Raw genomic sequence first — 23772 nt, forward strand, 5'->3', positions numbered from 1 at the left:
TCTTTGCCTTTGTCAACTAGCGAGAACAGCAGCCCTCTGACAACAAGTTTACGAAACATCGCAATAAATGTTACCGCTTTGACATCATCCGTTCGATGAGAACAGGAAACGCAAACGGATTTCAATGTACATGTTCCGCATTGAACGCACTTATACGATTTGAATTTTTATCGTAAATCCATTAAGTATATTCTTCCATAAGAATGCACAGTAGTACGAGAAAGGAGACCAAGAATCGATCTATTGTTCGCATGAAGTAGTGATGAAAGAAACGAGGAGAAACAATTTAAGAGATGCTTTATTATGATAGTGTCACAAGGTAAAAATAATTTGCACACCTGTTTGTCATTTGCACGGCCTTGTGTTGATTTAACAAATAAAATAATTACGAACAAATCATAGACAATCGTGTCGTTTGGTGAAATTCATTCGCACAATGTTCGTATTATGCGCGCTTTGAAAGGTAATAATTTAGAGTCAAAAAACGTAATACTCGTCGTACTCGAGAAATGTCAATGTAATACGATTTGTAGCTTCTCTTGCGTTTCGCTATCATGAAAGAGTAACACGTGGCGCATTCACTTGGGAGTAAAAGTAAAAAAACAATTGATAAGATTGATGTAACCAATGAGTTATATGCTGTTTATTTTTCGAGTAGATCATGTCAAGAGGATGATAATTAAGCAGTCTTTCCCCTGTACATAATGAGGGATAATTGCATCGACCATGGACATAATTAATATAGAGGATGTAGAAGCTAGCGTTAGACCTTCAAAGAATTCTTCGTCGATACAATGCAATTGCATAAATTCTAATTCGATATGTTACATTGTTGTAACAATCGCTACTTTGGCTCTCTTGGGAGCAATCGTCTTCATCTGTAGAGACTACATCAAAGTGCTGCTCTATTGGATCGAACATCAAAACATATGGATCGTCACTATAATATTTATTGCTTTGTTCACGGTGGTTTCATTTCCCATCGTGATCGGTTATCTATTCCTTATTATAGCCAGTGGATACCTCTTTGGTATATTAAGAGGTATTATGATGGTGGTATTATCTGCTAATTTGGGAATAGCCATAGCGCATGTTACTCTTAGTGCGTTGTCGTCGAAATTGCCGATCGGGGCACTCTTACAAAACGATACTGCAAGAGCAATACTCAGAGTTATATCTGGACCACAGGCTTTCAAAGTCGTGCTGTTTGCAAGATTGACTCCTATTCCATTTGGTTTACAAAATACTATTTTTGCAGTGAGTAACATTTCTTTTTAACATTACACACATAAGTACATCCGATTAAAATAATAAAATGAAATAAACACTTAGGTAAGCAACATGGGTGGTATTCAATATCATTTAGCTAGCGCATTAGGTTTATTACCAGCCCAAATAATTAATATTTATTTGGGCAGCAGTCTGCGATCCATGCAAGATGTTCTTGAAGATAGATCAACAGCAGCAACTGGTTATATTGTCTTCTGTTTTCAAGTAAGCATCTATTTAAATATAACAATGCAGGTGTCCTTCTATCTATGATCAATGTATTCATTTTATTTTTAGATTCTAATTGGTATTTCGTTAATGGTGTACGTTGTGCAAAAAGCACGAAGAGAACTTCAGTTGGCATTATTAGAAGCAGACTTGGCCTCGATGGCTGATTCCTCTCATTATCTTCTGGATACATTGCCAGATTCTAAGATAGTTTTGACAAATTTGCTTGCCTAAGGCTCGTATACAAGCTTTATTTCTACAGCAGGTATATTTCTTTCTTCAATTCGAAATTTTTAGAATATTTCATCACTGGACCACATAATTTAATACAAAAACATTGATTTCATTTAATTATCGAATTGCAAAAAATGGTTATACAATCATTATCTGCATACATAATATTATGAAAGAACTGAGTATTTTGTGATACAAACAGATTAATTACGATTAAGTACGATTAGTACGATATAGAAAGATTTTTTAAGCAATAACAGGAACAGATAGTGTTTCGCATACATACACGATTTCTTAATGTAATAAGGTGTCTATATTTTGTGCCAAATTTCATTTCCAAATAGAAAACGTCTTCGTGTCTTACGTCTTCATTTACTCTATACAAATTTTATTGCATTTACATTTGTTGATACTGTGCTATTAGTAGCATTGTAACTTTCTTTTATTTTTTACATTTTCCCTTGTACAATGTGTTGAGGAACAAGTCTTCCGAAAGAATAATGTACTCCAAAATATATATTGCGACTCGAAGACTCGAGGACAAAAAATAATTAAAAAAGTACGCGGAACATGGTGGTCCTTGGATTTTAATTTAAATCAAAAGAGGAACGGTAATTTAGGAGAAATTAATTCGTACTCCTTGCTTTATGTATATATTTCTACTGTGTGTTTAAAATATAATGTGTCTCAAATATTTACATTTAAAAAAATCTGTGAATATACAAACATTATTGTGACAAAAAAATTGGAATACATTTGTTCGAGACTGAAACTGTAATGAAGTAGATAATGTGACAAATCATCACATTCATTTATTATCATATCGGCGTATAATTTATTATTCCTGAGTTTAACATAAATTTGTACCATCTAATATACTCTTCTCTCAAGTCAAGAAAAATGTACAAAAAGACGAAGGAAAATAATTTGATTGCCAATGTATTATATTATTGTTCATCGGTATTGTGCATAATGAATTTCACTTACGATAATCACACAGTTTGCATGTTACCTTAAACTTAATAAGACTACGAAAACTGTATTGTACAAAATGTAACATAAATAATTTAGATATTATTGACTGTACCAAATAAAATGGGTCGTATTTATGTGTTCTTTTTAAGTTATGATTTGTTTCAAATTATACTTTTAGGCATTTACCTTGATATTTTTCTAACACCTTTCTAATTACGTCAAAAGTAAAATCCGCATCCTCCTTGGTCACGCACAAAGGTGGTTTTATTCTCAGTACCTGTGCATTTAAAATACGAACATTCGTATTTTAAATATTACAGTTAATTATGTTAATTACTAATTCGCTTACGTTTGCATGTAATCCTCCTTTGCCAAGAAGCACACCCATATCTTTTATGTCTTCGAAAATCTCGAGCATACGTTCTTTTTCTAATGGTAGCCTCGTCTCTGGATTTGAAATTAATTCTACGCCGATGATCAGTCCTTTTCCCCTAACATCGCCAACGATATTAGGGAATTCCATTAGCAAAGAATTCAAACGATTGATCAAGTGTGTACCAATGGCATTCGCGTTCTCTTGAAGCCCCTCTTCTTCGATAATCTGCAATTAATTTAACGAAGTGTTACATTTTCGAGAAAATTTACAGATATTACTTACGTATTACATATACACTTACGTCGAGAACCGTCGTTCCCACGGCACATGCAACCGGATTTCCGCCGAAAGTATTGAAATGCAACGCAGCGTTTAGACTGTCGGCTATCTCGGTGCTGGTGATTACTGCGCCAAGGGGAAACCCATTCCCCATGCCTTTCGCCAGTGTCACTATGTCAGGTACTAGCCCATGACCCTCAAAACCCCAGAAATGTTCGCCAGTTCTACCAAACCCAGTTTGAACTTCGTCCGCTATGCAGAGGCCACCTTTGCTGCGAACGTAATCGTACACCCTTCGGAGAAACCCTATGGGATATTGAACTGCTCCTCCTACTCCCTAATAATTAATGTTCATAATTAATCGAATGAAGAATATGCTTGTAATAAGAACGTTTTCCCAAGTGATCAGGGTACCTGAATACTCTCAGCTATGAACGCTGCTATACCCTGTGCGCAGGGCAAACTGAAACGAAATGTATCTTCAAATTCGGTGAAATACTTTTCCGATGCTACACACATTTCATCATTACAGTCACAGTGCCTGCTTGCTTGCGCTATGGAATCCCTGCATTTCGAACCACCCCACAGACCTCTGTAAACGTCTGGATATCCCACCTGCAATCAAATCTTCTATAAAAATAAGTTCGATTGTTTATTATTTAGTAGAATATATCCCTATATATAAGTTCAACACCCACGTGCAAGTATCCAGGTGGTTGTACAACATATGGATATTTCCAGGTGCTTATGGCGGTAGACGCTACAGTCCCATAAGTTGCTCCATGATAGCCATTTTTCAACGAGATGATGTTTTGATTACGCGTATGGACTCTAGCCATCAAGAATGCTAATTCGTTCGCCTCTGATCCGCTGTTCGTTAAATAAACTGCTTTCAGCTTTCCCGGAAATTTTTTACTTAATTTAGTCACATATTCGTGTAAACGAGGTTGCATGTATACAGAGGATACATGATTTAATCTTTTGGTTTGTTCAGTTATAGCTGCAACTATTTTTCTAGATAATAAATGATGATGAATAATACAGAACTTGTAAAAGAAATGTATATTAATAACAAAATGAAGGTCTCTTTATATCTACTATCGAATATATGTACTTACGGATGAGAGTGTCCAACAGATATTGTAGCAACACCACCAAACATATCCAAATAACGTTTCCCACGATGATCCCACAACCATTGTTTTTGACCTTCGTGTATAATCAAGGGTTCTTTATAAAATAATTTCAAGGAAGGAGACACCACTGACTCGTATGCTTTTATCATTTCTTTGTAATTCAGATCCTAATCATAATAAATATCTATGTCGGCGAAAGCCCGAAACCAATACAATTATTATCATGGATAAAGTATCTCACCGTGTAAGTGGATGGCACGTGTTTGCAGTCCGGCATTTTCAAAAAATCGGTTGTGTTAGTTGCAAAAGTTCTGATTTGATTTGTAAACCCTATCAAAATGGTCAGTATTTAATTACTTATAATAAGAAAGTTTCAAACTTTGAAAGTATAAAGATTTGTGAACACCGATGAGATTTGAATTTCGCGCCAAGATATCGTATATTCGTTATTTTCAAACACCGGAAGTTACTCGTTTGTCAAAGATTTAAATTCAAATAGAGGATGTACGTTATGATTTATAATCAATATAATAAAATGCTTACGCTTTGAATGTTTATATCGAACATTTACGCTCATTTTGACAAAATTATTTACTAACATATCGATGTAATGTTATTTGTAGAGTACTATATTGTAAAACACGTTTTCACTGTTGAACAATCAGTTGTTTTCTGACAATACCCCACAGTTACGTGTAGTGGAGTCTAAAAGTTAAACGAGTTTATTTTTATTTGAGCGCTCATGTATAAATATGGGTATATTGAATAATGTATATACAAAGGTACCGCAACAACTCCTTGAATGAATACCGATGTATACGCATAGAATATTCAAAGTAAACAATGGTATTGCTGGTGGATCGACCAATGATCCAATACATTTTAATCGTATACCAACTACATGGAACCAAATGATTTAACGCGATTGTTTAAAAAGCAACTTTATTTACACATTTAACTTATTTACTTACATAAATTAATTGTCTTTCAATGTATTTTTGTTTCCTCCGTCTACAGTTTGAATAGAATCTTCATTTTTCTCTATGTATAAGGGATCTACTGGTATCGATTTTAATTTAAATACTATTGGTATATGATTTAAGATATTATTTGTCTTTTGCAGACACCTAATCCAAGATAGTAAAGAATCTTTGGAGGATGTACCGGTGAGACACATCGCATAATATACGCCATCGTCTTGTTCGTGTAACGTGACAGGTATACGATTGTGTAACTTTTCCCAAAAAGGAATTTGAATATTGTCGACATCTAATAAGAAAATGGTAAAAAATTGTGACTCTATGTATAGACTATTTGATCGTATTATGTTATATCTTTACACGAAGACATACTTACCATCTGCGCTATCGTGTACAATTTCTCGTTTAATTGGATCTCCTTTTAGTACAAAATAATCCAGATGGCTATCTCCAACCCAAATTGTAAAAGGTCCTTCTATGTACAAAGGCTGATCGACAGGTTGCACAGCAAGTAGTTCTCGCTGTGATCTACTCATTGTCGATAAAATCCATGTATCGTCCACAGCATCTGGTATATCCTTTGTCTTATATTCTGTAACTTCGTTAAGCACATCTTTGCTACATAACTTTTTTATAGCATAGTCAGCCAACTCTTTCGGATCCGTAGGCGATGGGTGTGGGACAGGCCAAGGATTTAGTCTAGAAAATTTTGGCATCCAATACATCATGCGCCAAAACTTCTTTATAGCCACACTTCTTTCGCCGAAGATGTTTAAGATCATTTCCTGCATCTCATAATCAGGTATCACTCGATTATACTCCATTTTATCTAATAACTGAAGGGCTGTGTCTTGTTGCTTTGGAAAATGATACATCATGGCTTGGTACCTATTCTTTGCTATGTAATGTCCCTTAGGAAATACATCCATCAGTGCTTTATAAACTTCCAGATCCTTGCTCACGCCAAATTCATCCATGTATTTCATAGCATGTGTAATGAATTCTGCGTGCCCAGTTCTCAGAGTACTCTCCTTCGAATATAAATGTATAACATCCAAAAATGTATCTTTTTCCTTCTTGTCTGCTATGTTGAAATAAGCAAGAGGCAATTTACCCGTGGACTTGTTTTTGTCGTATAAAACATTGTGATCGTTGTGAAAGTAATTCACAAGTGCTATCTGTACAAATTTCGATTCATTAGCTGTCCCAACTTTATGCAACAGGGCAGGAATCTTTCTTATTAATAATTCCATACTAATTACTTTTTCGTGATCTATCTCATTGAAATATATTATAATTTATGTACTGTACTGAACTGTATTTGGTTTCTGTAACGGATCCGCTCATATATATATATAATTTTCAATATTTTGATACAATCTTAACATTCGGTAATGCAATTCCAGTGCATTCTATCTTACATTACTTTCATGATACTTATTCAAAATAAACGAAGTGCATCTAAGTACTTTACACCAATTTTCGTTCGCGTTGGTTCACTATAAATCACGATATAGAGTAGCTGACAGAGTCCTCTGAGTTTCGTTTCATGAGACCTCTGTAGCGGATCTCTATTTCTATTTTATCAACGTAGTATGTATTAATGTTCTATTTTATCGACCATATAAATCATGTTAATTTGCTACCACTTTTGACACATAATTAATTTCCAGAATATATGTTACCAACAAATCTCATTTTCTAAACAGTTCGTAAAAAGTAATCGTATATAAAAGAGTGCGTACAAAGCAAGCAAACGACGAAGGTTACTTACATATTTTAGGGGCTTGGTAAAATTCGTTGAGAACCCCTGTCATTGCGGACACCAAAAATAGAACAGTTTTAAATTATGGAATTTAATTTTGAGGAGGTGAAAAGTTTTAAATTTCAAATTGAATAACGCACACGTAGCATTTCACGGCTGGTAGTCCGATATCGTATAAATATTCAAATTATGAGTTGATTCAAAGTATTTTCCAAGTCGATTAAGTTAATTCAGCGTGAAAAGATATGCAATGTTACGTCTTTTTTGTGATATAGAAGACGAACAAAACATCCGTGAATTTATTTCTCGTGATGAACCCGCAGGAACCGTGTAAGGTTATTGAAATTATTACTAAAGAATGTTTCTGTACCTGACGTTACAGAAAAAACATGAAGAAAGTACCGTACATATAATTAGTGTGTAAGATTAAAGTTTATATATTTTTAATAGAAAGATAAAACCATTCTACTTTCTGTGATAAGTACCGGATGAGCCATTTATATATTGTACATATTGTTAAATACTCCACAAGAATGAATCCAATGTTAAAGATACTGCTATCCTACTGTTGGGGAAACATGTATTTAATAATCGGTCTAAGCATGGGCTTGAGCCTCAGTATGATGTCGATAACGATTGGTATGAACGAATATGACATCGATGCAGATCATCAAATGCCTTATTCAAACTATCCAGATGATTTGGACGAATACGAACCAAAGATAAATATCAATAGTAAACCGCAACAAGCGCAGAGAGTACCGAAAACACTGATACGTCCAAGATATTACTCCACAGAACTCGGAATCAGAGAGAAATTGTTTGTAGGAGTGATCACGAGCCAACAGTATTTGCATAGTAGAGACATAGCGATTAATAAAACCTTGGCCCATATTGTGGATAAAATACGTTACTTTATTTCCATACCAGAAGGAACCAAACCCAATGTTACTCTACCCGGTATAGTTGGGTTCACAGATACTAGGAGCATTTTGAAACCATTCCACACTATGAAATACATAATCGACAATTATCTAGAAAATTATGATTACTATTTCTTGATTAAAGATGTGAGCTACATCAACGCCAAGAAATTAGCTGAATTCGCTACCAAGATTAGCGTAAGTCAGAAAGTTCATGTAGGTGTTCTTGGAGATATTCAGAACTATTGTTCCTTAGGTAATTAGATTGAAGCATTGTATTGTTAGTATTCTTCTCTTATTAATAAACATTTCTGAACAACTTTTTTAGATTCAGGAATTCTTTTGAGCAATTCAGTGGTACAAGAATTAAAGAACAATTTGGACTGGTGCGTGAAAAACGCGTACTCAGACTCGGACGACGTTAATTTCGGTCGGTGTATTGTCCATTCTTCGTCAACGGTCTGTTCTGATCACACGCAAGGACAACAATATCAATTTACCCAGCTGAAACCCACATTTTCATTCGAACAAAACTTTAAGGATTTAGCTGGGAACGAAGAGTTCTTAAATTCAATTGTAATATACCCGATATACGACCATCTCCTTATTTACAAGTTCAACACTTATTTTGCAGCGGTAAGATAGCATAGTTAAGTTATATCGTATTTAATAATTGTTATTTGTCGTTGGTCCTTATCGCGTATCGCATATCGCTTTCAGATGAAGTCCATTGAAATTCAGAGGCATATTTCCGACATTAGAAAATCAATTTTGAGTACGGCTCACTTGGGTCCGCTACAGGATCACAATGTATCCTGGCCCGTTGGGAATCAACCGGGGAACAGAGCATCCGGTCGTTTCGATATTCTACGATGGACATACTTTAATGAAACTCACACGTTCTTCAGTACCGATTTTTCCACCGTGCAGAGACTAAAGGTCGATGCGAAGTTCGACATCGACCGAATAATTAACGTAACAGCGTCCAATGTAATCGGTAACTCTCGGAAAAAGTTAAAGTTAAAAAGATTACTGAACGGCTATCAAAAGTTCGACGCATCCCGAGGAATGGATTACGTATTAGACTTGGCGTTCACCGATACAATCACTGGCAAAGAAGTACGAAAACGAATCGAAGTATGCAAGCCCCTTGGCAAAGTTGAGATCCTGCCTGTTCCATATGTAACAGAAAATACAAGAGTAAACGTATTACTGATTGTCGACTCGTCGAAGAAGCAGGCTGCATTGAACTTCCTCGAACAATATGCTACAGATTGTATGGAGAAAAAGTACAAAACTTTTTTGATGATGGTAGCTGCTCCTATAATTTTCGTATAAACATTTGTCTACGAATTTTCTTAACACAATTTTTTAATAGGCTCTTTTATACAATTTTGGTACCACATCGAAAGGCAAAGGAGACGTGTTTTACGACGTTAAACAGTACGCGCTAACGCTAGCTGAGAAGTACAAAAAGAATCAGTCGAAAATCACTTGGCTCTCTATTCGTCTACCAAGTAACGTAACATCCATCGAATTGGATCCAATGTTGAATATCGCTGTTACAGATTTGTGTATTCGGAAATTCTCACCGGAGAGTTTGATACTATTTGTCGAGACGGGGACACAACTGCGACTGGATTATTTGAATAGAGTATGTATATGCTACCGTAACTTTTCCTCCACAAGGTGCAAACTAATTGGCTTGTTCGTCAATTCAGATTCGCATGAATACCATCAGTCAGTATCAAATATTCAGTCCGATCCCGTTTGTGGAATTTCACCCTGACGTAGTCCACATGAACGATGTAAAACACGTTGACACCGACATCAATCGTAATCATGGGAGATATGATGATTACAATTATAATAATATCGCTTTTTACGTCCGAGATTACAATACAAGTAAGTGTTTAAAAAGAAAAATGATTTAAGGTAGCTTCTCCGACTGCCATAGACAATGCGAACGACTTTAATCCTCCTTCTTAAGCAACTAATTGTTCCTCTACCCTGTACACGATTTCTTAACGGAACAGATTCCTTTGTCATAGACGTCATTAACAAACACGTTCAAATGTTACAGTGCGGAGAACGGTCGAGACTAGCATTCCAATAACACACTCCGATAGGGACATTCCGCCTCTATTGAAACTATCACAGGATCTACCTGTCACATCTCTTTACGAAATGTTTGTTTCCTTTAGTAATGTACACATATTGAGAGCGGTAGAACCAGCGTTAAAAGTCAAATATAAAGACATTGACTGCAGCAGCGCCTACAACAATAATATGTACAAGCTTTGCGACCGATCAAGGAATTTTCATTTGGGTCGACGCAGTCAGCTCGCAAGATTGGTATTAGATTACGAAACTTATAAGAATATTTTACTATTGTGAACAAGCGACAAAACTGTCACGGAATACTGCAAACAACATTAGTGGTGGTTGTTTTTAAAAGTCTTCAAAACCTGCACGAGCGTGCAGAACTTTTTATTGTCGGGCTAAAGAATGATAATCATTTCTACAGTACAAAAATGTGGTAGCGCGAGTAGCACGTTACCAAGAAGTTATTGATATGACAAATTAGTTGTATTTATGCTTGTGCATGCATATAATACGATTCGTATTATAATGAATACTTTATTAAATTTATACAATTGCATTTAAATAAATATTTTGTAAGTAATACAGTCATTTATCGATTTTGTGCACACATCATATAACGACACTTTGCGTTCTGAGGCGAGACCGTACGTGTAGAACCAATCGGATGTACCAGGAGCGTTTCGAAAACACGACGAAAATCAATGTGAACAAATTAAACAATCGGAAATACTTTTGCCACTTTCCTAGGAAATACGTAAAAAGTTTTGGCAAGATTTCTACCTTCAAAGTATATAAGAAAGTAAAGATCATATAATTACACTAAATATTAGTTAATAATAATTGTACAATCCCTAATACCTTATAAATAAATGTACATACACTACATTACCGTTTCAAATCGCCACTTCTCCCATGTATTTACTACTGGAAAAAGCAAAGATTTGCCGTGTACTTGCATATAGAGTAAGTTACTGCAGTACATATACAATATGTGGAGCATCCTTTCAAACTTGCTATAAATATTTCCTCTTGTGATGTAGAACGTAATCAACAGTTTCAATATTTCGCCGTCATGTATTTCTCGATGGACCACAGCAAACGATACGCCAACGAAGGAAAACAAGGATCTGCCAGAATGATCTTTAGAAGATCTTTCGATGTTTCTGAAAGATATTATGCCAATGAAAATTCAATGCAACTAAACAGATGCGCTGCCACATGCTGTTTATATATATGTTACCGCTAATTGCTGTCAGACTCCGATTCCGATAGTTTCAAGTCTTCGTTTAGAAGATTATCCGGCATACTGTGCATATGTCCTGAAGAAGACATAAAACCAATAGCTTTAGAATACAGCACAGTTAAAGTAGAATACAGCTAAATATAACGATTAAACAAATGTTTTAGGTATGCACCATTAGTTCCTGGTAGCACTGGAACATTTTCCATTTCGGATTCGCTATCAGAACTATCCGAGCTCGAGCTGCTCGTAATAGAATCACTGAGAGCTCCCTCATCACTGTCTGTGTTTACTAAAATTTTTGAGGTTGGTTGAGTATTCACAGCTGGAGATGGCCTCGGAGGTGCAGAAGAATTTGTAGTCGGTAATGATGCAGATGACATCAGAGGGCAGTCGTCGAAATCGGAGCCAATCATTGGCAAACTAGCCAAAGTTGGTGCCGCAGATGATTGCACTGGTGAACTAAAGTTCTGCGTGTTTTTAGTACGTTTAGAAAAAAATCTTAATGGTATTAAGGTAAGATTACTACAAAGAAAAAGAACTAGATTTCTTAGCTGCATGTCCAAATCTTGACGAAATAAACTACATTAAAGCCTCTTATTTTTTTTAGGCCTGAAACCTTTGAATAATTTCTGTTGTTACCAAAACTGTATTTCCAGCATCCTCTGCGAAGAGTACAGGCTGCTAGAAACACAGTCCTAGTAACCAAGTTTAGGGATCGTCTACATTCGATAATAAAGAGTATTTAAATACCTATTGGTCGAGGTAGAAGGCGGACTCTTGCCATGATAGGGAGATACTCTAAGAGGACTAAATTGTTTGGCAGGTAACTGAACGCTAGGTTCTCTTTTCTTTCCGCTTGTAACTTTTGTTCTCCCGGTTGCCCTACCATGAGTGGGACTCCTTTTGGTTTCTACCGGAGTAATAGGTCTGCTGCTGTTATTTCCACCAGGAGCTCCTAAATGCGACTGCAACTTTGGTTCTGTTCTAAAAAATTGATTTGTCACGTGTCAATCGATTTCATTCACGATACGCAAGTTCAAAGGACAAAATCTCACGATACCTGGTCTTTTTAACTTGTATGTTTGCGGTTAATTTCTCCAATGTAAACTCTCCTGTGTTTCTATCTATTATCAGAACGCATTCTTTATGGTAGGGTCTTTGAGAGCCTTTGAACACTGTGTGAGGAATTCCAGCGCCGTCCAAGTGTGGTACAGTGACTGTCATCGTGTTGTTAGATCCCACGTCGACCCTAGCTACTTTGGAAACATCAACGCTGGCTGGTTTGAAATCATCTGGAATCAAGAGGCTGATGAGAATGGGTGGACTAAGGGGGAAACAAGTTCGATAGTTGGTTAGTTCATGCACTAACATTTCAAGGTGTGAAAGGCGGTGGATCTGTTGTTGGTGAAGGTTGGTCCGAGTTTGAGTTCCCGAATTTCGGAACCCAAACCGAGCCGCTCCGCCATGTCACGCCCGATACCTTGGAAGCTCGTTTCGGGAACAGGGGCGACCGATTTCATCGAGACGGCTTTAACTCTTCGGCCTCCGTGATTGGGAACGTGCAGCGTGCTCGCGGCACAAATGATTCTTGATGGATCCAGATTGCCTGTTCAGAATCCTATCGTTCGATCTGCCAAAATATGGCAGAGACGCACACTCGCATTTTCCAGTAACAGCTGCTCGCGAAAGCTGTGCTATTTCTACTGTTACGATCAGCTCGCTCGTTCGTCCGCCCGATTAGTTGCGTGCTGGGAAACAATTATCTTCGAACTGTGTCTTAACACAATCGATAAATCGGTACGACACGCGTTAAAACAGAATGAAATGATCACAGCTTGCACTACACGGTTACTGGTTGACCTAGTTCAGTCCGAGTATCTGCGCTCACGAAGATCCAACACTTATGGTTAATGCGTGTGATAATATCGAGAACGCTTTCGAAAGAACGAGAGATAACCGATCCCAGGGGTGCGAGTTCGTTCGATTGATTCGATCGAACTCAAGATACGTTACAGTCGAACCATTCTTTAATTCTTGATAGACGCATCACAGCCGATCTTCTTAGGTTCTATCGAAAATTAACTCATCGAGTGTATGCACTGTGCACTATATAGCAATTTAAGTATTGCCATAAAAACAGAAGATTCTTGGAGAGGGGAAACTACGATGTTTCTTCGAGAACCGATTTCCAAGGCGCATGCGTCCGTGAAAAATGCGTACATGGAACATAGATTTATAGAGATAGACTGTGCGGCCTGTACGAATCGCTGAAGCCTACAATGGCGGCTGCCGGTCAACCTATAGTTGGCGGAGGCTCAGGCGAAAAGAGCATGAGGAGAAATGTAATATATATGTATATATCTCGAGGGAAATATACTCTGTAACTTCGTATATGTGAGTCAGTCTTTTTCCTGTAAGCATAGAACAGCACAAAGTATTTACCAACTACTCTGTGTGCTATATAGAAGCAGAGAAGAAATGAGAGTCCCCGGTATAGTGCTGCCCCTAGTCTAATTTTTAGCCTGGACCAGAACCTGCATCATCTTTTTAGCCTGGACCAGAACCTGCATCATCTTTTTAGCCTGGACCAGAACCTGCATCATCTTACTTGTGTCATTAGCAGCGAATTCCAGATAATGCCAGAGTGGATGCTACTTCTATGTTAAAAGAGGCTCTTCTATGTAGGCTCTGATCTAGCCTAAAAGATGATGCCGGTTCTAATGTAGGCTAAAAAAATGATGCAGGTTCTCGTCCAGGCTGAAAAGTTGATGCAGGCACAGACGAGGTATAGGAGTAGACCAATCACCATATGGGGTTTCGAGTCTCACACGTAAATAACTGGTATTCTTACGCCCTCTACGCTGACGAACGATAAATGTTGGAACTAGATCCACAAAAATGATCAAATCTGGTCAAATACAAATGATTGGCCAGTTATGTACATATCTGATTATAATTTTAATTTTTAAATTATTATTTTTTATTTGATGTCATTATGTTATATATCTACAATTATCTTTATCAGTACAATATTAATAAATATAGATACCACGTTTCCAAATTATAGAAATACAATTTTCATAAATCTTGAACGTAAATAACATTTCTCCATACGTATAATTATTATTTGCAATTCTACAATTTTTTAACACTATTAATACGCAACCATTTTGAATATATTTTGAAACTGAACTCGAAAAAGAAATTAAATTGAAATTTACTATATATTTTCATGTATATTTCATTTAAACAACATAAATTTTAGCTTTAAAGAATCATACAAAATATCAATATTTTGTAACTGAACTTGAAAAAGAAATTAAATTGAAATTTACTATATATTTTCGTGTATATTTCATTTAAACAACATAAATTTTAGCTTTAAAGAATCATGCAAAATATCAATTGGGCGGCCGAACAATTAAAAGTCTACTCTGATTGGTGCTTACCGAACCGGAACAATGAGCAAACACCACTATATAAGTGGATCACAAATCCGACACACATCGGTATCAGTGTGTCTTCTGAACCCCTGATGAAGCTAGCTGCAATGCTTGCGAAACGTTGGGAAAATTCTTCCTTTAGGACACGGCTTACACCCGAAAGCCTCAACAGACAAAACTGTATGAATAAAGAAAGTTGCTTGTTTCGTTATATCGCGTAACGTTCATTTTTCCCCACGTGTCTCCGATCTGGATCACTGATGCTCCTGCATCCGAGTTTAGTATCGGTCTCGTAATCAAAACCGCTACAAAAAAACAACAACAACGCTGTCCGTTATGCGGCATGGCAATTTGGAGACACGAACATGAAAAGTTCCAATTGACGTTTCGTCTCTATAAGAACGCTTTGCGTCATAGGACGAGCATCTGACGGATATGGCGTTTGTCGAAAACAGTAGAAAGCTACTTTCCGATTGGATCTTTTACATTTTGAAATTCCCAGAAATATATGTAACCTAATCGTACACTGTGTCAACTAGGCCATAAAGAATTATCGTTTCTTGTATTTGATTGTCTTGTGGCTAGTAACATTTGCTAACCCCCCTTCCTGTCACGCCGTAGAAATATTTGTTTTCCTAGGGAATTTAGTGCGCTGAACAATGGCGCAAAACTTGAAATCATGTTTGCATGTAATTGGAAAATGTGTTTATTCGTTTGCTCAAGGGTATAAAAATGTAATATAACTGTTCGTTATATTTTATTCACAGTTCGTTCAAGGTCAATACCATAAAAATTTCTATGAAGCAAAGAGAATATTGGGTTAGGTCAGTACTCGGAATATCATAGTAGTAGCAAAACTCGTCGATGAAAAATCGTTCGAAAACGAAGGAAGCGACCAGACTGATAACATTGTAATTATTGTTTTGCAACCCTACCAATGTAATCATTAACAACTGTAACGTGGAAGCAATATTTAGTAATAACTGATGCCTCCGTATCTGTGACTCTTTTCGTTTTGTCTGCAGCTGGAAAAATATTGGCAAAACGCCGAAGGAAAGTACTATGAGCCAAACCGTTTCGTTAATCCCATATCCGTTTAGGATACCAGCAGTAAACAATGCCAAAGGTGCAACATCAACGACCTTGGAGTACCAATCGTAGGAAATCCTTAGGTACTTTACTAAAGTAGTTGCTGATGAGATGCACGGAGCTCCTGGAAGTAACATTGCTAAAAATAATGTGCTTAACGCTCGACGCACGCGATTCAGTACAAGTGCCGCTATGTTTACTATGTTTTATTGCGTTCAAACAATCAAACAGATTTTTCTTTTTTAAAGTTTTCAGTGTTCTAGGAGGGCTGTAATAGTATCGAATTTTCAAACCGTTCAATGTGCCCATCTAACAGCATTCAATAATAATAAATAAAAATATGCAAAAGACAGTACTATTTGTTTGAAATCATTAAAGGCTGACAAGAGAAGACAGTTGTGTATTTGTGAGATTAATGTAAGAATGAATGTAGTAGTTGGAACTTGCGAGAAATAATACAAAGGATCATTACTGTTAATATTATGGGTTCAGTAATCTGAAATCCATGGTTAAATCTTAAGCTTCAAAATAAATAAATGTTTTAATATGATAGGTGTAAGACGGTGTTTAGTAATTATTACTTTGGTATATAGAAAGGTCAGTGTCGAATGACAAAAAAATTAAAAAACCACCAATATTCCTTTCTCTTTCTTGTTAGCTAATCAAACTGTAATGCTCCATGGACAAAGAGACAAAGCAAGTGTGTTAGTTTTGCTGTGAAACATAGTCAACATGCAAAGGCGACTTACGTTTGTTAGACTCTTTAGGAAGCAATATAAGGAATTTGAATAGACGTTACACATTGTGTGACAAGCATAAAGCAACTAATGTGCACGTTTAATTTGCTACGCAAACTTCTAAATGTTAAAAGCATACTTGTTTGCGACAGGAATTTCTGATCCAATGTAATCGCTATTTTGTACATAGCGATAATTTCGTGCAATCGTTTTCTTTGTCCGACGAGTCCTGTTCGAATTGGCGTATCGGAGCTGCAATATTATTTCTCACCTGTTCCAACAACATGGATAAGCTACTAACGATGATCTAAAAATGCATCATCCTCCGCTAGAGTTCTACGTTCAAAAGTCAAGTACAATACCCTTATGTAGTTTCATACCAACTAATCCTTTGCATGACCCCCAATAATTTATTAGTCATACTTTTTGGGGGCTCTGTACAGATAATGTCGTTTTAAAAAATATGCTAGACGGATATCAAGATGCAGGATAACGTAAACATCGAAGGGTACTTCCTTACCAAACCTAAGAATCCCTATGACGGAGTGTGAAAGTAGAATTTGGAAGGCACGGAGTGACCAGAAGCTTGCTTTACCATACGGGTTGCCGATAGTGTTTATGCAACCAATTGTCACAATAAATTTGGCAAGATGCGCTATAACGCCACTCGGACAAACCATGGTCACCTTTTGTTCACGGACACCTTGCTTCTCGACGAGATTAATCTCGAGTCGCGAGATATATTATGCTGAATGAAAAGTTCCATGCGATTATGATTTCAATTCAGCGCTGCACGAAAATCTGTCGGTCTCGAATCAATGACTTTTTCCACAAATTCCTTTGGTACCTCGAGATAGAGAGTGAGAGAGAGAGAGAAAGAGAGAAAGGTTAGTTCCAATAGCAAGTATGTAGTAAGTACCACTGAATAGGATGTGTACTTACGTATTACATCATGCGTATTACGTAGACATATGTGCGCTCTGAATTTGGTCGAAATAGTTAAAACACGGCTGCTGCCACAGATAGCAGCACATACATCGTATATGTAGGTTTAAGGGTCCCGCGGATAAATGCGGAACCAAGATGCAGCCTACTCTGCACAGAACCACTGGGAGACTTTCTATCGATAATGAACGAAAACTTTATTCGACTTCTCTTCGAGAGCGTAGGATCGAGACGTCTGTCTCGATTGGTCTCGATCGAGAGTCAGGCAGCGAGAGATCACATAGGCGGTTCTCTCGCCTGCCTTGCCCGAGGTTGGCAGCGCCAACCTCGTCGGAGCATATTCTCTAGGCGCGTGCCTAGGGGAATGGCGCGGCAGCGTCAATATCCCTACACATATAGAGGTCGGACTCGGACCTAACATGTCGCGTATATAGCGTAAGTGTACGTCGATCGTGATTTCACACGATTCAACGAATATTTTTTTTATCCTTCACATCTACTGCATTGATATTCCCATTACTCGCGTTGCAGAATAAATATCGAATCGAACACTTTGTATCTCAACATATACACGCGAGACGACATGACAAAATGAAATTCAAATCGGGAAAGTAGATTCCTTCTCAACGAGGAACGAAATCGTTTCCTGCGGTTGTCGTTTTGGTATAAATCAAATTGTTAATGGCCCTAGGAATTTTCCGGTTGGCGAGCAAACATACGATATTTTCGCATGAACGATGACAACCGGATTTTGGCATCGGTCGGAACTCTGAAGTCTTTTCACGCCGAATAAAAAAAGAAGTCGACGGTGGAGGTCAACGTCTTTCTCTCCGTTCAAAGCGACAACGTGACCGGTACACGTCATCGATGCGCGTTCACGGTTCCGCTAAAAGTTTTGCAGCAGTACTGCAGTACTTTTACCCTTGACAACTTGTCGTGTAATCGCGGTAAATGTTCGTGCGCATTCGACGTGAAATCGTTACACCACCCTAAACTCTGCACGAACTTCAAGGCATTGGAAATTTGGATTTCGTTCGCGCCAGTGGTTCTCAAACCCGATCTTCCCTCCGCAATTGTATGTACATACTTCTTTCACCCTTGCCTCGATGATCGTGATCGGAGTACGACATGTAGGACCATTTTCAAAATACAAAAACAATATAAACCGGGTGGGGTAAAAAGAAGTATCGAAATGAATTCCAGATACAAGTACGGAATCTTGATTGGTAGTTCTCGAATTGAAATTTTTATTCGTATTTTCGCAGATTCCTCCGACACAGCAAATGCTGCCACCTATCGCGCGAAATGTTCCTACTCGATTTTACGTTCTCGTAAAATATACAGGGTGAGTCGCTTAACGTTTGCACCTCAAATATCTTTGTTGTTTCTAAAGGTACGTAAAATATGGTAAGGACAAAGTTGAATGGTACAATGGGGCGGACACGATGCCATAAACAAATTTTGTTTTTATGTCATTTTTTTAGAGATATCAAGGTCACCTTGACTTTTTTTTAATGGAACCACCGTTTTTTAAACACCTACAATGATAGTCCCTTTCATTAGGAATTCAGTGACAATAATTATTCTAAGGTCATTCAAGGTCAGGTCATCAGGTTTTCAGGTCATTGTGTATATTACAGAAAAATGTGCGAAAAATCAACGGAACAATGTTTGCGTTAATTTCGTAGTAAGGATGAAGTTACGTTTCCAGCGACGACCATCATGATTCAACGTGAAAGCAGATATCACACTAACGGTGCTGTAAACAGAAGACCGCGCGCTTTACATAATAGACTAAATGGACGATACCGATGGATATCGACGCATAGTATTCGCGAACAGAAACAACAGTAGGGTGGAAATCTCATTCACAAACAGTTTACTATACGAACGCAGAAACATAACGTTGCTGCTTAAGAGCCAGCTATTTATAGTCCAGCGTACTATTACGACGATTAATCTTAATGATCGTGTCACGCCGCGTTCTGGCACGTTTTATTGTCGTAGTTTGGCAAACGATGTAACCAGAATCGTATGCAGATATAGCGTAAGATACCGATCGATAACATACAGACAGTTGTCGCCAGATACGTATTGTAATTTGTTCAATATCAGTCAATTTTTCATGTTGGTATGATTGGTAATTGTCCATAATTTCCGGTACGATAGATCGCTTTATCGGTAAATTTTCAAATGTCGCGGTGTGACGTGGCGTTGGCGTGGCGTGACGCGGCGGCAATAACGCACCGTTTACACACGACCCTTTCGGCTCGTTAAATATTAACGACCGCCTTAAAAACGGGTTCTCGAATGTCGCACGAGCTCAACAAGCAATTTCATAGATCACTGTTTCACGGATAGATCCGCCTGGCCCGACTAAGAATAGAATTTTTGCGACATTTTTACATCGGCCGTCAGAAATGCTATTTTTGGGAAGCACGTGCGTCCAACGGTAATCGGAAATCGTAAACGCTAAACCTACTACCGTTGAACGACCGATTTCCAGACTTTTTTAATTACAACTATTCAAATTATAAAGATGCCTTACTCGTGAGAATTGATTCGATAGATTCACTTTTTAACACTAGGTTTACGGGACCCGTCAAAATGGCGGGTTCTAATATTTTTAATTTACAATTATTAATATTCTAAAGATATATCCATGAGGAATTATTCAACAAATTTATTTCTTTGGGCATATGTTATTTAAAAAAATGGCTAAACATTTGGGCAGCACATGTTCTTGTTATTTTTATAAAGTAATGTAAAATAGTCACTTTTAGTGCTCCGTAAACCTAGTGTTAAATAAATCTAGTCTTGGTAGTTTTTATAAGACAATAGGTGTACTTCTAGCCACTTTTAATGCTCCGTCGGTTTAGCGTTAACCCTCCGGCAGAGCCTGGGTCTACTTTGACCCAGAGTATCGAGATCGTCGTTCGAACGATTCAATTAAATGAACAGCTGTTATATCAGGATTACATATTGTTATAACAGATGTTATAACGGAAAAGAAAATGTTGTAAGAATAATAAATTGTAAAACGCCGTCCGTCCGAGCGTTGACGAGGCTTCGCGATCAGCGTTTCGAAAAATTCCGCATCTGGAAAATTCCTTCCTGAAGAAGGAATCGTTTCGACGGTTTTCAGCCGGTTTACGTAATCGTGGTTCTTCTATCGAGCTTAAATATTGTTTTCTCCTCGTTTATAGTCCTTCATGCTACGTTGCACTCGTACAGGTCTCGCTCGGGAAACGCATCGCGCGATTCAACGTGTGCAACGCGTCCAAAGACTTTCGACGAAGCGCGCGCGTGCATCCAGCACAGCGAAATTACCGTGTCAACGCTAATTAGCACGCCGTGTTTCATCGTTCCCGAGAAATCGGTTTAGCATCGACGGAGATGAATCGGAGCCGCGAGGCGAGTTTTGTCTCGGTTTACGACTCCGAAAAATAAAACAGGACAAAATTCAGATAATTTAACAATAACCGAGCCTTCAAAGTGACTAATACATGTTGTCTTACAAAAATGACGAGATTGAATTTATTTGGATTTTGTGCGATTCGTATTATAATACATGTTGTCTTACAAAAATTACGAGATTGAGTTTATTTGGATTTTGTGCGATTCGTATTATAATACATGCTCTCCTATATATATTTATTTAATCATTTCGCGCGAAAGCATCCTTACGATTTCAGTAATCGTAAAATAAAAAATCTGGAACGGTCACTTTGACCGGCGGTGGTAGGTTTAGTGTTAAGAATTAAAATACAGTCAATTTTTGTGCGACATAAAACACAATTTCTTTTTTATCCGATTTCTTTTATGCGGTATATGAATGCCAACGGTGTTGGCATTACCCTTGTAATATTCCAATGACAAGAAGATGCGCGTTTTGGACTACGACGAGTAGTATTGTTTTATGTGCATTTTGAACATTTCTCCGTGTTTAAAATGAGAAGTTAAATTTGTTTTTAAAATGTTTCCATGTGCAATTTAATTGTTTATTTTGCTTGGAAAGCACTTTCTCGCTATTTCGTAAATCTTCGACATACCTTCTAAGCGAGACTTTTTTTCAAGCGGTCCCTCTCCACCGCATAAGAAAAATTTTCTTTAACCCTTTGCACTCGAGTGGTGACTCTGAAGCACCACTAGAAATTATTGTGGTATTATTTCAAAGAAATTACGAGAAATTTTACAAAATATTTGTTACATTACAAAATTTGTATTTAACAGATTACTAAACATTTAAACATTATATGTGGAAATCGGATCAGTTTCGTATGAATAAAATGAAAATATTCTAAGACGGAAGAAAAATTTAGTTTTAGAATGAAAATAGCGCCGTGTGCAAAGGGTTAATATGTTGTAAACAGTTATCTGTTATAGCTATTTCCGAATCTTTTATGCGGTCACTATCCACCGCACAAAAACAGGTAGAGCGATCGGTATTCGATCTTCGGTTCTATCCGATACTTCGGTATCCCGAAAAGTATTCTCGCGAGTTCCCCGTTGACGTTGCAAGGGGTCGTGTGCCGGTGTTTCCACTTGAGCGAAACGATGCATGACACGTACGAAACGGAAACGGAAACGGAAACGGCCAGGGGCGGTTGCACATTCTGTCAAATCGTATATCAATGATCGATAGCATCGCGGCCCGGTTTTTTCTCTCGTATCGCAAACGACACAACGCGGTGTCATGCTCGACGAAGTCTCATGGACCCGCTTTCCTTGCTGCGACAGTCCTTCCATCATTTTTCTCTTTACCTCGTTACTAGACTGTGGATCTTTATGCAACACAAAAATTGTCCGAATCGATCGCAAGAGATAAGAGCCAGATACACGTTTGATTGTTTCCTGGATAATTTTAACACGTTGAATATATGCTTTTCCAATTTGTTGCAAAGCTGGATCCCTTCAGGGGATGTTATAATGCCAACGCCGTTGTCATCGCATAGAAGAAAATCGTACAAAAAAAAAAAAGAAAATCGCATAGAAAAGGACCGCACAAAAACAGGTTGTACTCTACGTATATTTTAGTAATTCTCTACCATCGTACCTGCGCCTAACCCTGCACGATAGACTGACTGCAAGGCAACTTTCGAATAATCCTGGTTGGTGATTCGTTTAATAGCAGCCTCTTTAAATATCGCTTTCCGGCCTTGGCGAGGTCGAGAGCATCACGGATTTTCTGGGAATTACGTAAATGATTTGTCAAAATGGACGGACGAACGAACGGGCCACGGTAATCAGCTTTCGCGCGACTTGCGTTACTTAAATAGCTACATGCGACCTCGCCCGAGTGCGAATGCTAGCGCGAGTGTCAGAAACGCATTGAATCTCGCTCGACGCGAATTAATCGCCGGAGAATTCATTTTCTTCGGCCGGTACGTGCTTCAATTTGATATACGTCTTTCGATTAGCGAATATTACTCGGCGTGCAAGGCCGACATCTCGCTGCACGCGAATGTAATCGTCTTTACTGTTAGTTCGCACTTTCAATTTGTCGAATCCGACGAATTTCGAGTTGTCGAAACATTGAGTACGCGCCGGCGATGAATCGTAAAGGGGTCGCATTGTCGACGAGGAGATGCAGATTGCAGAGGACAGCGGCGGGCGACGCCGAGACCGCATCGCGGCGCCAGAAAAATTCCTAGGAATTGCTTTCTTCGACAGTGACATACGAGACGACTATGGGACGCGTAACGCGATCCACGGATCGGCTGCGGTCTTTTGCGGTGCAAAAATCAGATCAATCTCCAACCAGTTGCGACAACCGCGCAATGCGTTTTCTTGCCGATCAATGCGCTGTATCGCGGCCGAATCGCGCTCGTCCATAGCGTAGGTATCTGCGATATTCCGGGCGGCCGGAACTGTACGAAAAAAAGAAACGAGTCAATAAAACGTAATTTCACCTTTTGACTCCCCGAAGAACAGGAAGGTAGGGTCGCTATCAATTTTATCTGTTCTTAGACGCGTTATTATTTTTGTGAGCATCCTAAATGGATTAATCAGAAAGTGGAACGCGAGCGAATCGTCGCACAGTA

At 38.0% G+C, this 23772-nt stretch overlaps 6 protein-coding genes across 10 annotated transcripts; 2 read left to right on the forward strand and 4 right to left on the reverse strand.

Moving 5' to 3' along the window:
* Positions 1–37: 37 nt before the first annotated feature.
* LOC143356561 (transmembrane protein 64) lies at positions 38–2854 on the forward strand. Its single transcript, XM_076792361.1, has 4 exons — positions 38–319; positions 659–1257; positions 1333–1494; positions 1567–2854. Exons 2-4 carry the CDS (start codon positions 727–729, stop codon positions 1729–1731), a joined length of 858 nt encoding a protein of 285 aa, XP_076648476.1. The 5' UTR covers positions 38–319; positions 659–726; the 3' UTR covers positions 1732–2854.
* LOC143356557 (alanine--glyoxylate aminotransferase 2, mitochondrial) lies at positions 1820–5201 on the reverse strand. 3 transcript variants are annotated; one of them, XM_076792356.1, is made up of 8 exons: positions 5041–5201; positions 4739–4827; positions 4480–4664; positions 4060–4375; positions 3776–3976; positions 3384–3698; positions 3056–3307; positions 1820–2983 (listed from the first exon to the last, which is right to left on the reverse strand). In XM_076792356.1, the coding sequence occupies exons 1-8, from the start codon at positions 5096–5098 to the stop codon at positions 2873–2875; spliced, it is 1527 nt and encodes a 508-aa protein (XP_076648471.1). In that variant the 5' UTR covers positions 5099–5201; the 3' UTR covers positions 1820–2872. The 3 variants fall into 3 exon arrangements, with proteins under 3 accessions (XP_076648471.1, XP_076648473.1, XP_076648472.1); XM_076792358.1 differs by having other exon boundaries at positions 4480–4570; positions 5041–5076; XM_076792357.1 differs by lacking the exon at positions 5041–5201 and having other exon boundaries at positions 4739–4824.
* A 272-nt stretch (positions 5202–5473) lies between these two features.
* On the reverse strand, positions 5474–6992 carry Ecsit (evolutionarily conserved signaling intermediate in Toll pathway, mitochondrial). Its single transcript, XM_076792359.1, has 2 exons — positions 5854–6992; positions 5474–5766 (listed from the first exon to the last, which is right to left on the reverse strand). The coding sequence occupies exons 1-2, from the start codon at positions 6728–6730 to the stop codon at positions 5474–5476; spliced, it is 1170 nt and encodes a 389-aa protein (XP_076648474.1). The 5' UTR covers positions 6731–6992.
* A 255-nt stretch (positions 6993–7247) lies between these two features.
* Positions 7248–10617, forward strand: Chpf (Chondroitin polymerizing factor). The gene is made up of 6 exons (XM_076792355.1): positions 7248–8421; positions 8494–8801; positions 8886–9476; positions 9544–9819; positions 9887–10070; positions 10249–10617. The coding sequence occupies exons 1-6, from the start codon at positions 7731–7733 to the stop codon at positions 10560–10562; spliced, it is 2364 nt and encodes a 787-aa protein (XP_076648470.1). The 5' UTR covers positions 7248–7730; the 3' UTR covers positions 10563–10617.
* Positions 10618–11512: 895 nt separating this feature from the next.
* Positions 11513–13715, reverse strand: Eaf (ELL-associated factor). The gene is made up of 5 exons (XM_076792360.1): positions 12884–13715; positions 12575–12806; positions 12265–12498; positions 11687–11973; positions 11513–11590 (listed from the first exon to the last, which is right to left on the reverse strand). The coding sequence occupies exons 1-5, from the start codon at positions 13032–13034 to the stop codon at positions 11514–11516; spliced, it is 981 nt and encodes a 326-aa protein (XP_076648475.1). The 5' UTR covers positions 13035–13715; the 3' UTR covers position 11513.
* Positions 13716–15647: 1932 nt separating this feature from the next.
* LOC143356185 (uncharacterized) lies at positions 15648–17828 on the reverse strand. 3 transcript variants are annotated; one of them, XM_076791663.1, is made up of 3 exons: positions 17726–17828; positions 17304–17621; positions 15648–16170 (listed from the first exon to the last, which is right to left on the reverse strand). In XM_076791663.1, the coding sequence occupies exons 2-3, from the start codon at positions 17461–17463 to the stop codon at positions 15719–15721; spliced, it is 612 nt and encodes a 203-aa protein (XP_076647778.1). In that variant the 5' UTR covers positions 17464–17621; positions 17726–17828; the 3' UTR covers positions 15648–15718. The 3 variants fall into 3 exon arrangements, 2 of the variants coding, with proteins under 2 accessions (XP_076647778.1, XP_076647777.1); XM_076791662.1 differs by lacking the exon at positions 17726–17828 and having other exon boundaries at positions 17304–17710; XR_013082625.1 differs by lacking the exons at positions 15648–16170; positions 17726–17828 and adding an exon at positions 16193–17218 and having other exon boundaries at positions 17304–17430.
* Between the last annotated feature and the right edge of the window lie 5944 nt (positions 17829–23772).

Source organism: Halictus rubicundus, chromosome 8 (genome assembly GCF_050948215.1).
Source record: "Halictus rubicundus isolate RS-2024b chromosome 8, iyHalRubi1_principal, whole genome shotgun sequence".
Classification (NCBI taxonomy): Eukaryota; Metazoa; Arthropoda; class Insecta; order Hymenoptera; family Halictidae; genus Halictus; species Halictus rubicundus.

Bases quoted from the DNA above. Each gene is read 5' to 3' on its own strand.
- Ecsit (XM_076792359.1), bottom strand. From the start codon at position 6,730: ATGGAATTATTAATAAGAAAGATTCCTGCCCTGTTGCATAAAGTTGGG. The intron at 5,767-5,853 runs GTAAGTATGTCT...TTTTCTTATTAG, and splicing joins TGTACACGATAGCGCAGATG to ATGTCGACAATATTCAAATT.
- LOC143356185 (XM_076791663.1), bottom strand. From the start codon at position 17,463: ATGGTTTGTCCGAGTGGCGTTATAGCGCATCTTGCCAAATTTATTGTG. The intron at 16,171-17,303 runs GTAAGGAAGTAC...TGTTACTTCCAG, and splicing joins CATAGGGATTCTTAGGTTTG to GAGCTCCGTGCATCTCATCA.
- Eaf (XM_076792360.1), bottom strand. From the start codon at position 13,034: ATGAAATCGGTCGCCCCTGTTCCCGAAACGAGCTTCCAAGGTATCGGG. The intron at 12,499-12,574 runs GTATCGTGAGAT...TCAATTTTTTAG, and splicing joins ATACAAGTTAAAAAGACCAG to AACAGAACCAAAGTTGCAGT. The intron at 11,974-12,264 runs GTATTTAAATAC...GCAGAACTTTAG, and splicing joins CCTTCTACCTCGACCAATAG to TTCACCAGTGCAATCATCTG.
- Chpf (XM_076792355.1), top strand. From the start codon at position 7,731: ATGAGCCATTTATATATTGTACATATTGTTAAATACTCCACAAGAATG. The intron at 9,820-9,886 runs GTATGTATATGC...TCGTCAATTCAG, and splicing joins GACTGGATTATTTGAATAGA to ATTCGCATGAATACCATCAG. The intron at 10,071-10,248 runs GTAAGTGTTTAA...CAAATGTTACAG, and splicing joins CGTCCGAGATTACAATACAA to TGCGGAGAACGGTCGAGACT.
- LOC143356557 (XM_076792356.1), bottom strand. From the start codon at position 5,098: ATGTTAGTAAATAATTTTGTCAAAATGAGCGTAAATGTTCGATATAAA. The intron at 3,977-4,059 runs GTGGGTGTTGAA...ATTTGATTGCAG, and splicing joins AACCACCTGGATACTTGCAC to GTGGGATATCCAGACGTTTA. The intron at 3,308-3,383 runs GTAAGTGTATAT...AATTAATTGCAG, and splicing joins TGGGAACGACGGTTCTCGAC to ATTATCGAAGAAGAGGGGCT.
- LOC143356561 (XM_076792361.1), top strand. From the start codon at position 727: ATGGACATAATTAATATAGAGGATGTAGAAGCTAGCGTTAGACCTTCA. The intron at 1,258-1,332 runs GTGAGTAACATT...ATAAACACTTAG, and splicing joins TACAAAATACTATTTTTGCA to GTAAGCAACATGGGTGGTAT. The intron at 1,495-1,566 runs GTAAGCATCTAT...TTTTATTTTTAG, and splicing joins ATATTGTCTTCTGTTTTCAA to ATTCTAATTGGTATTTCGTT.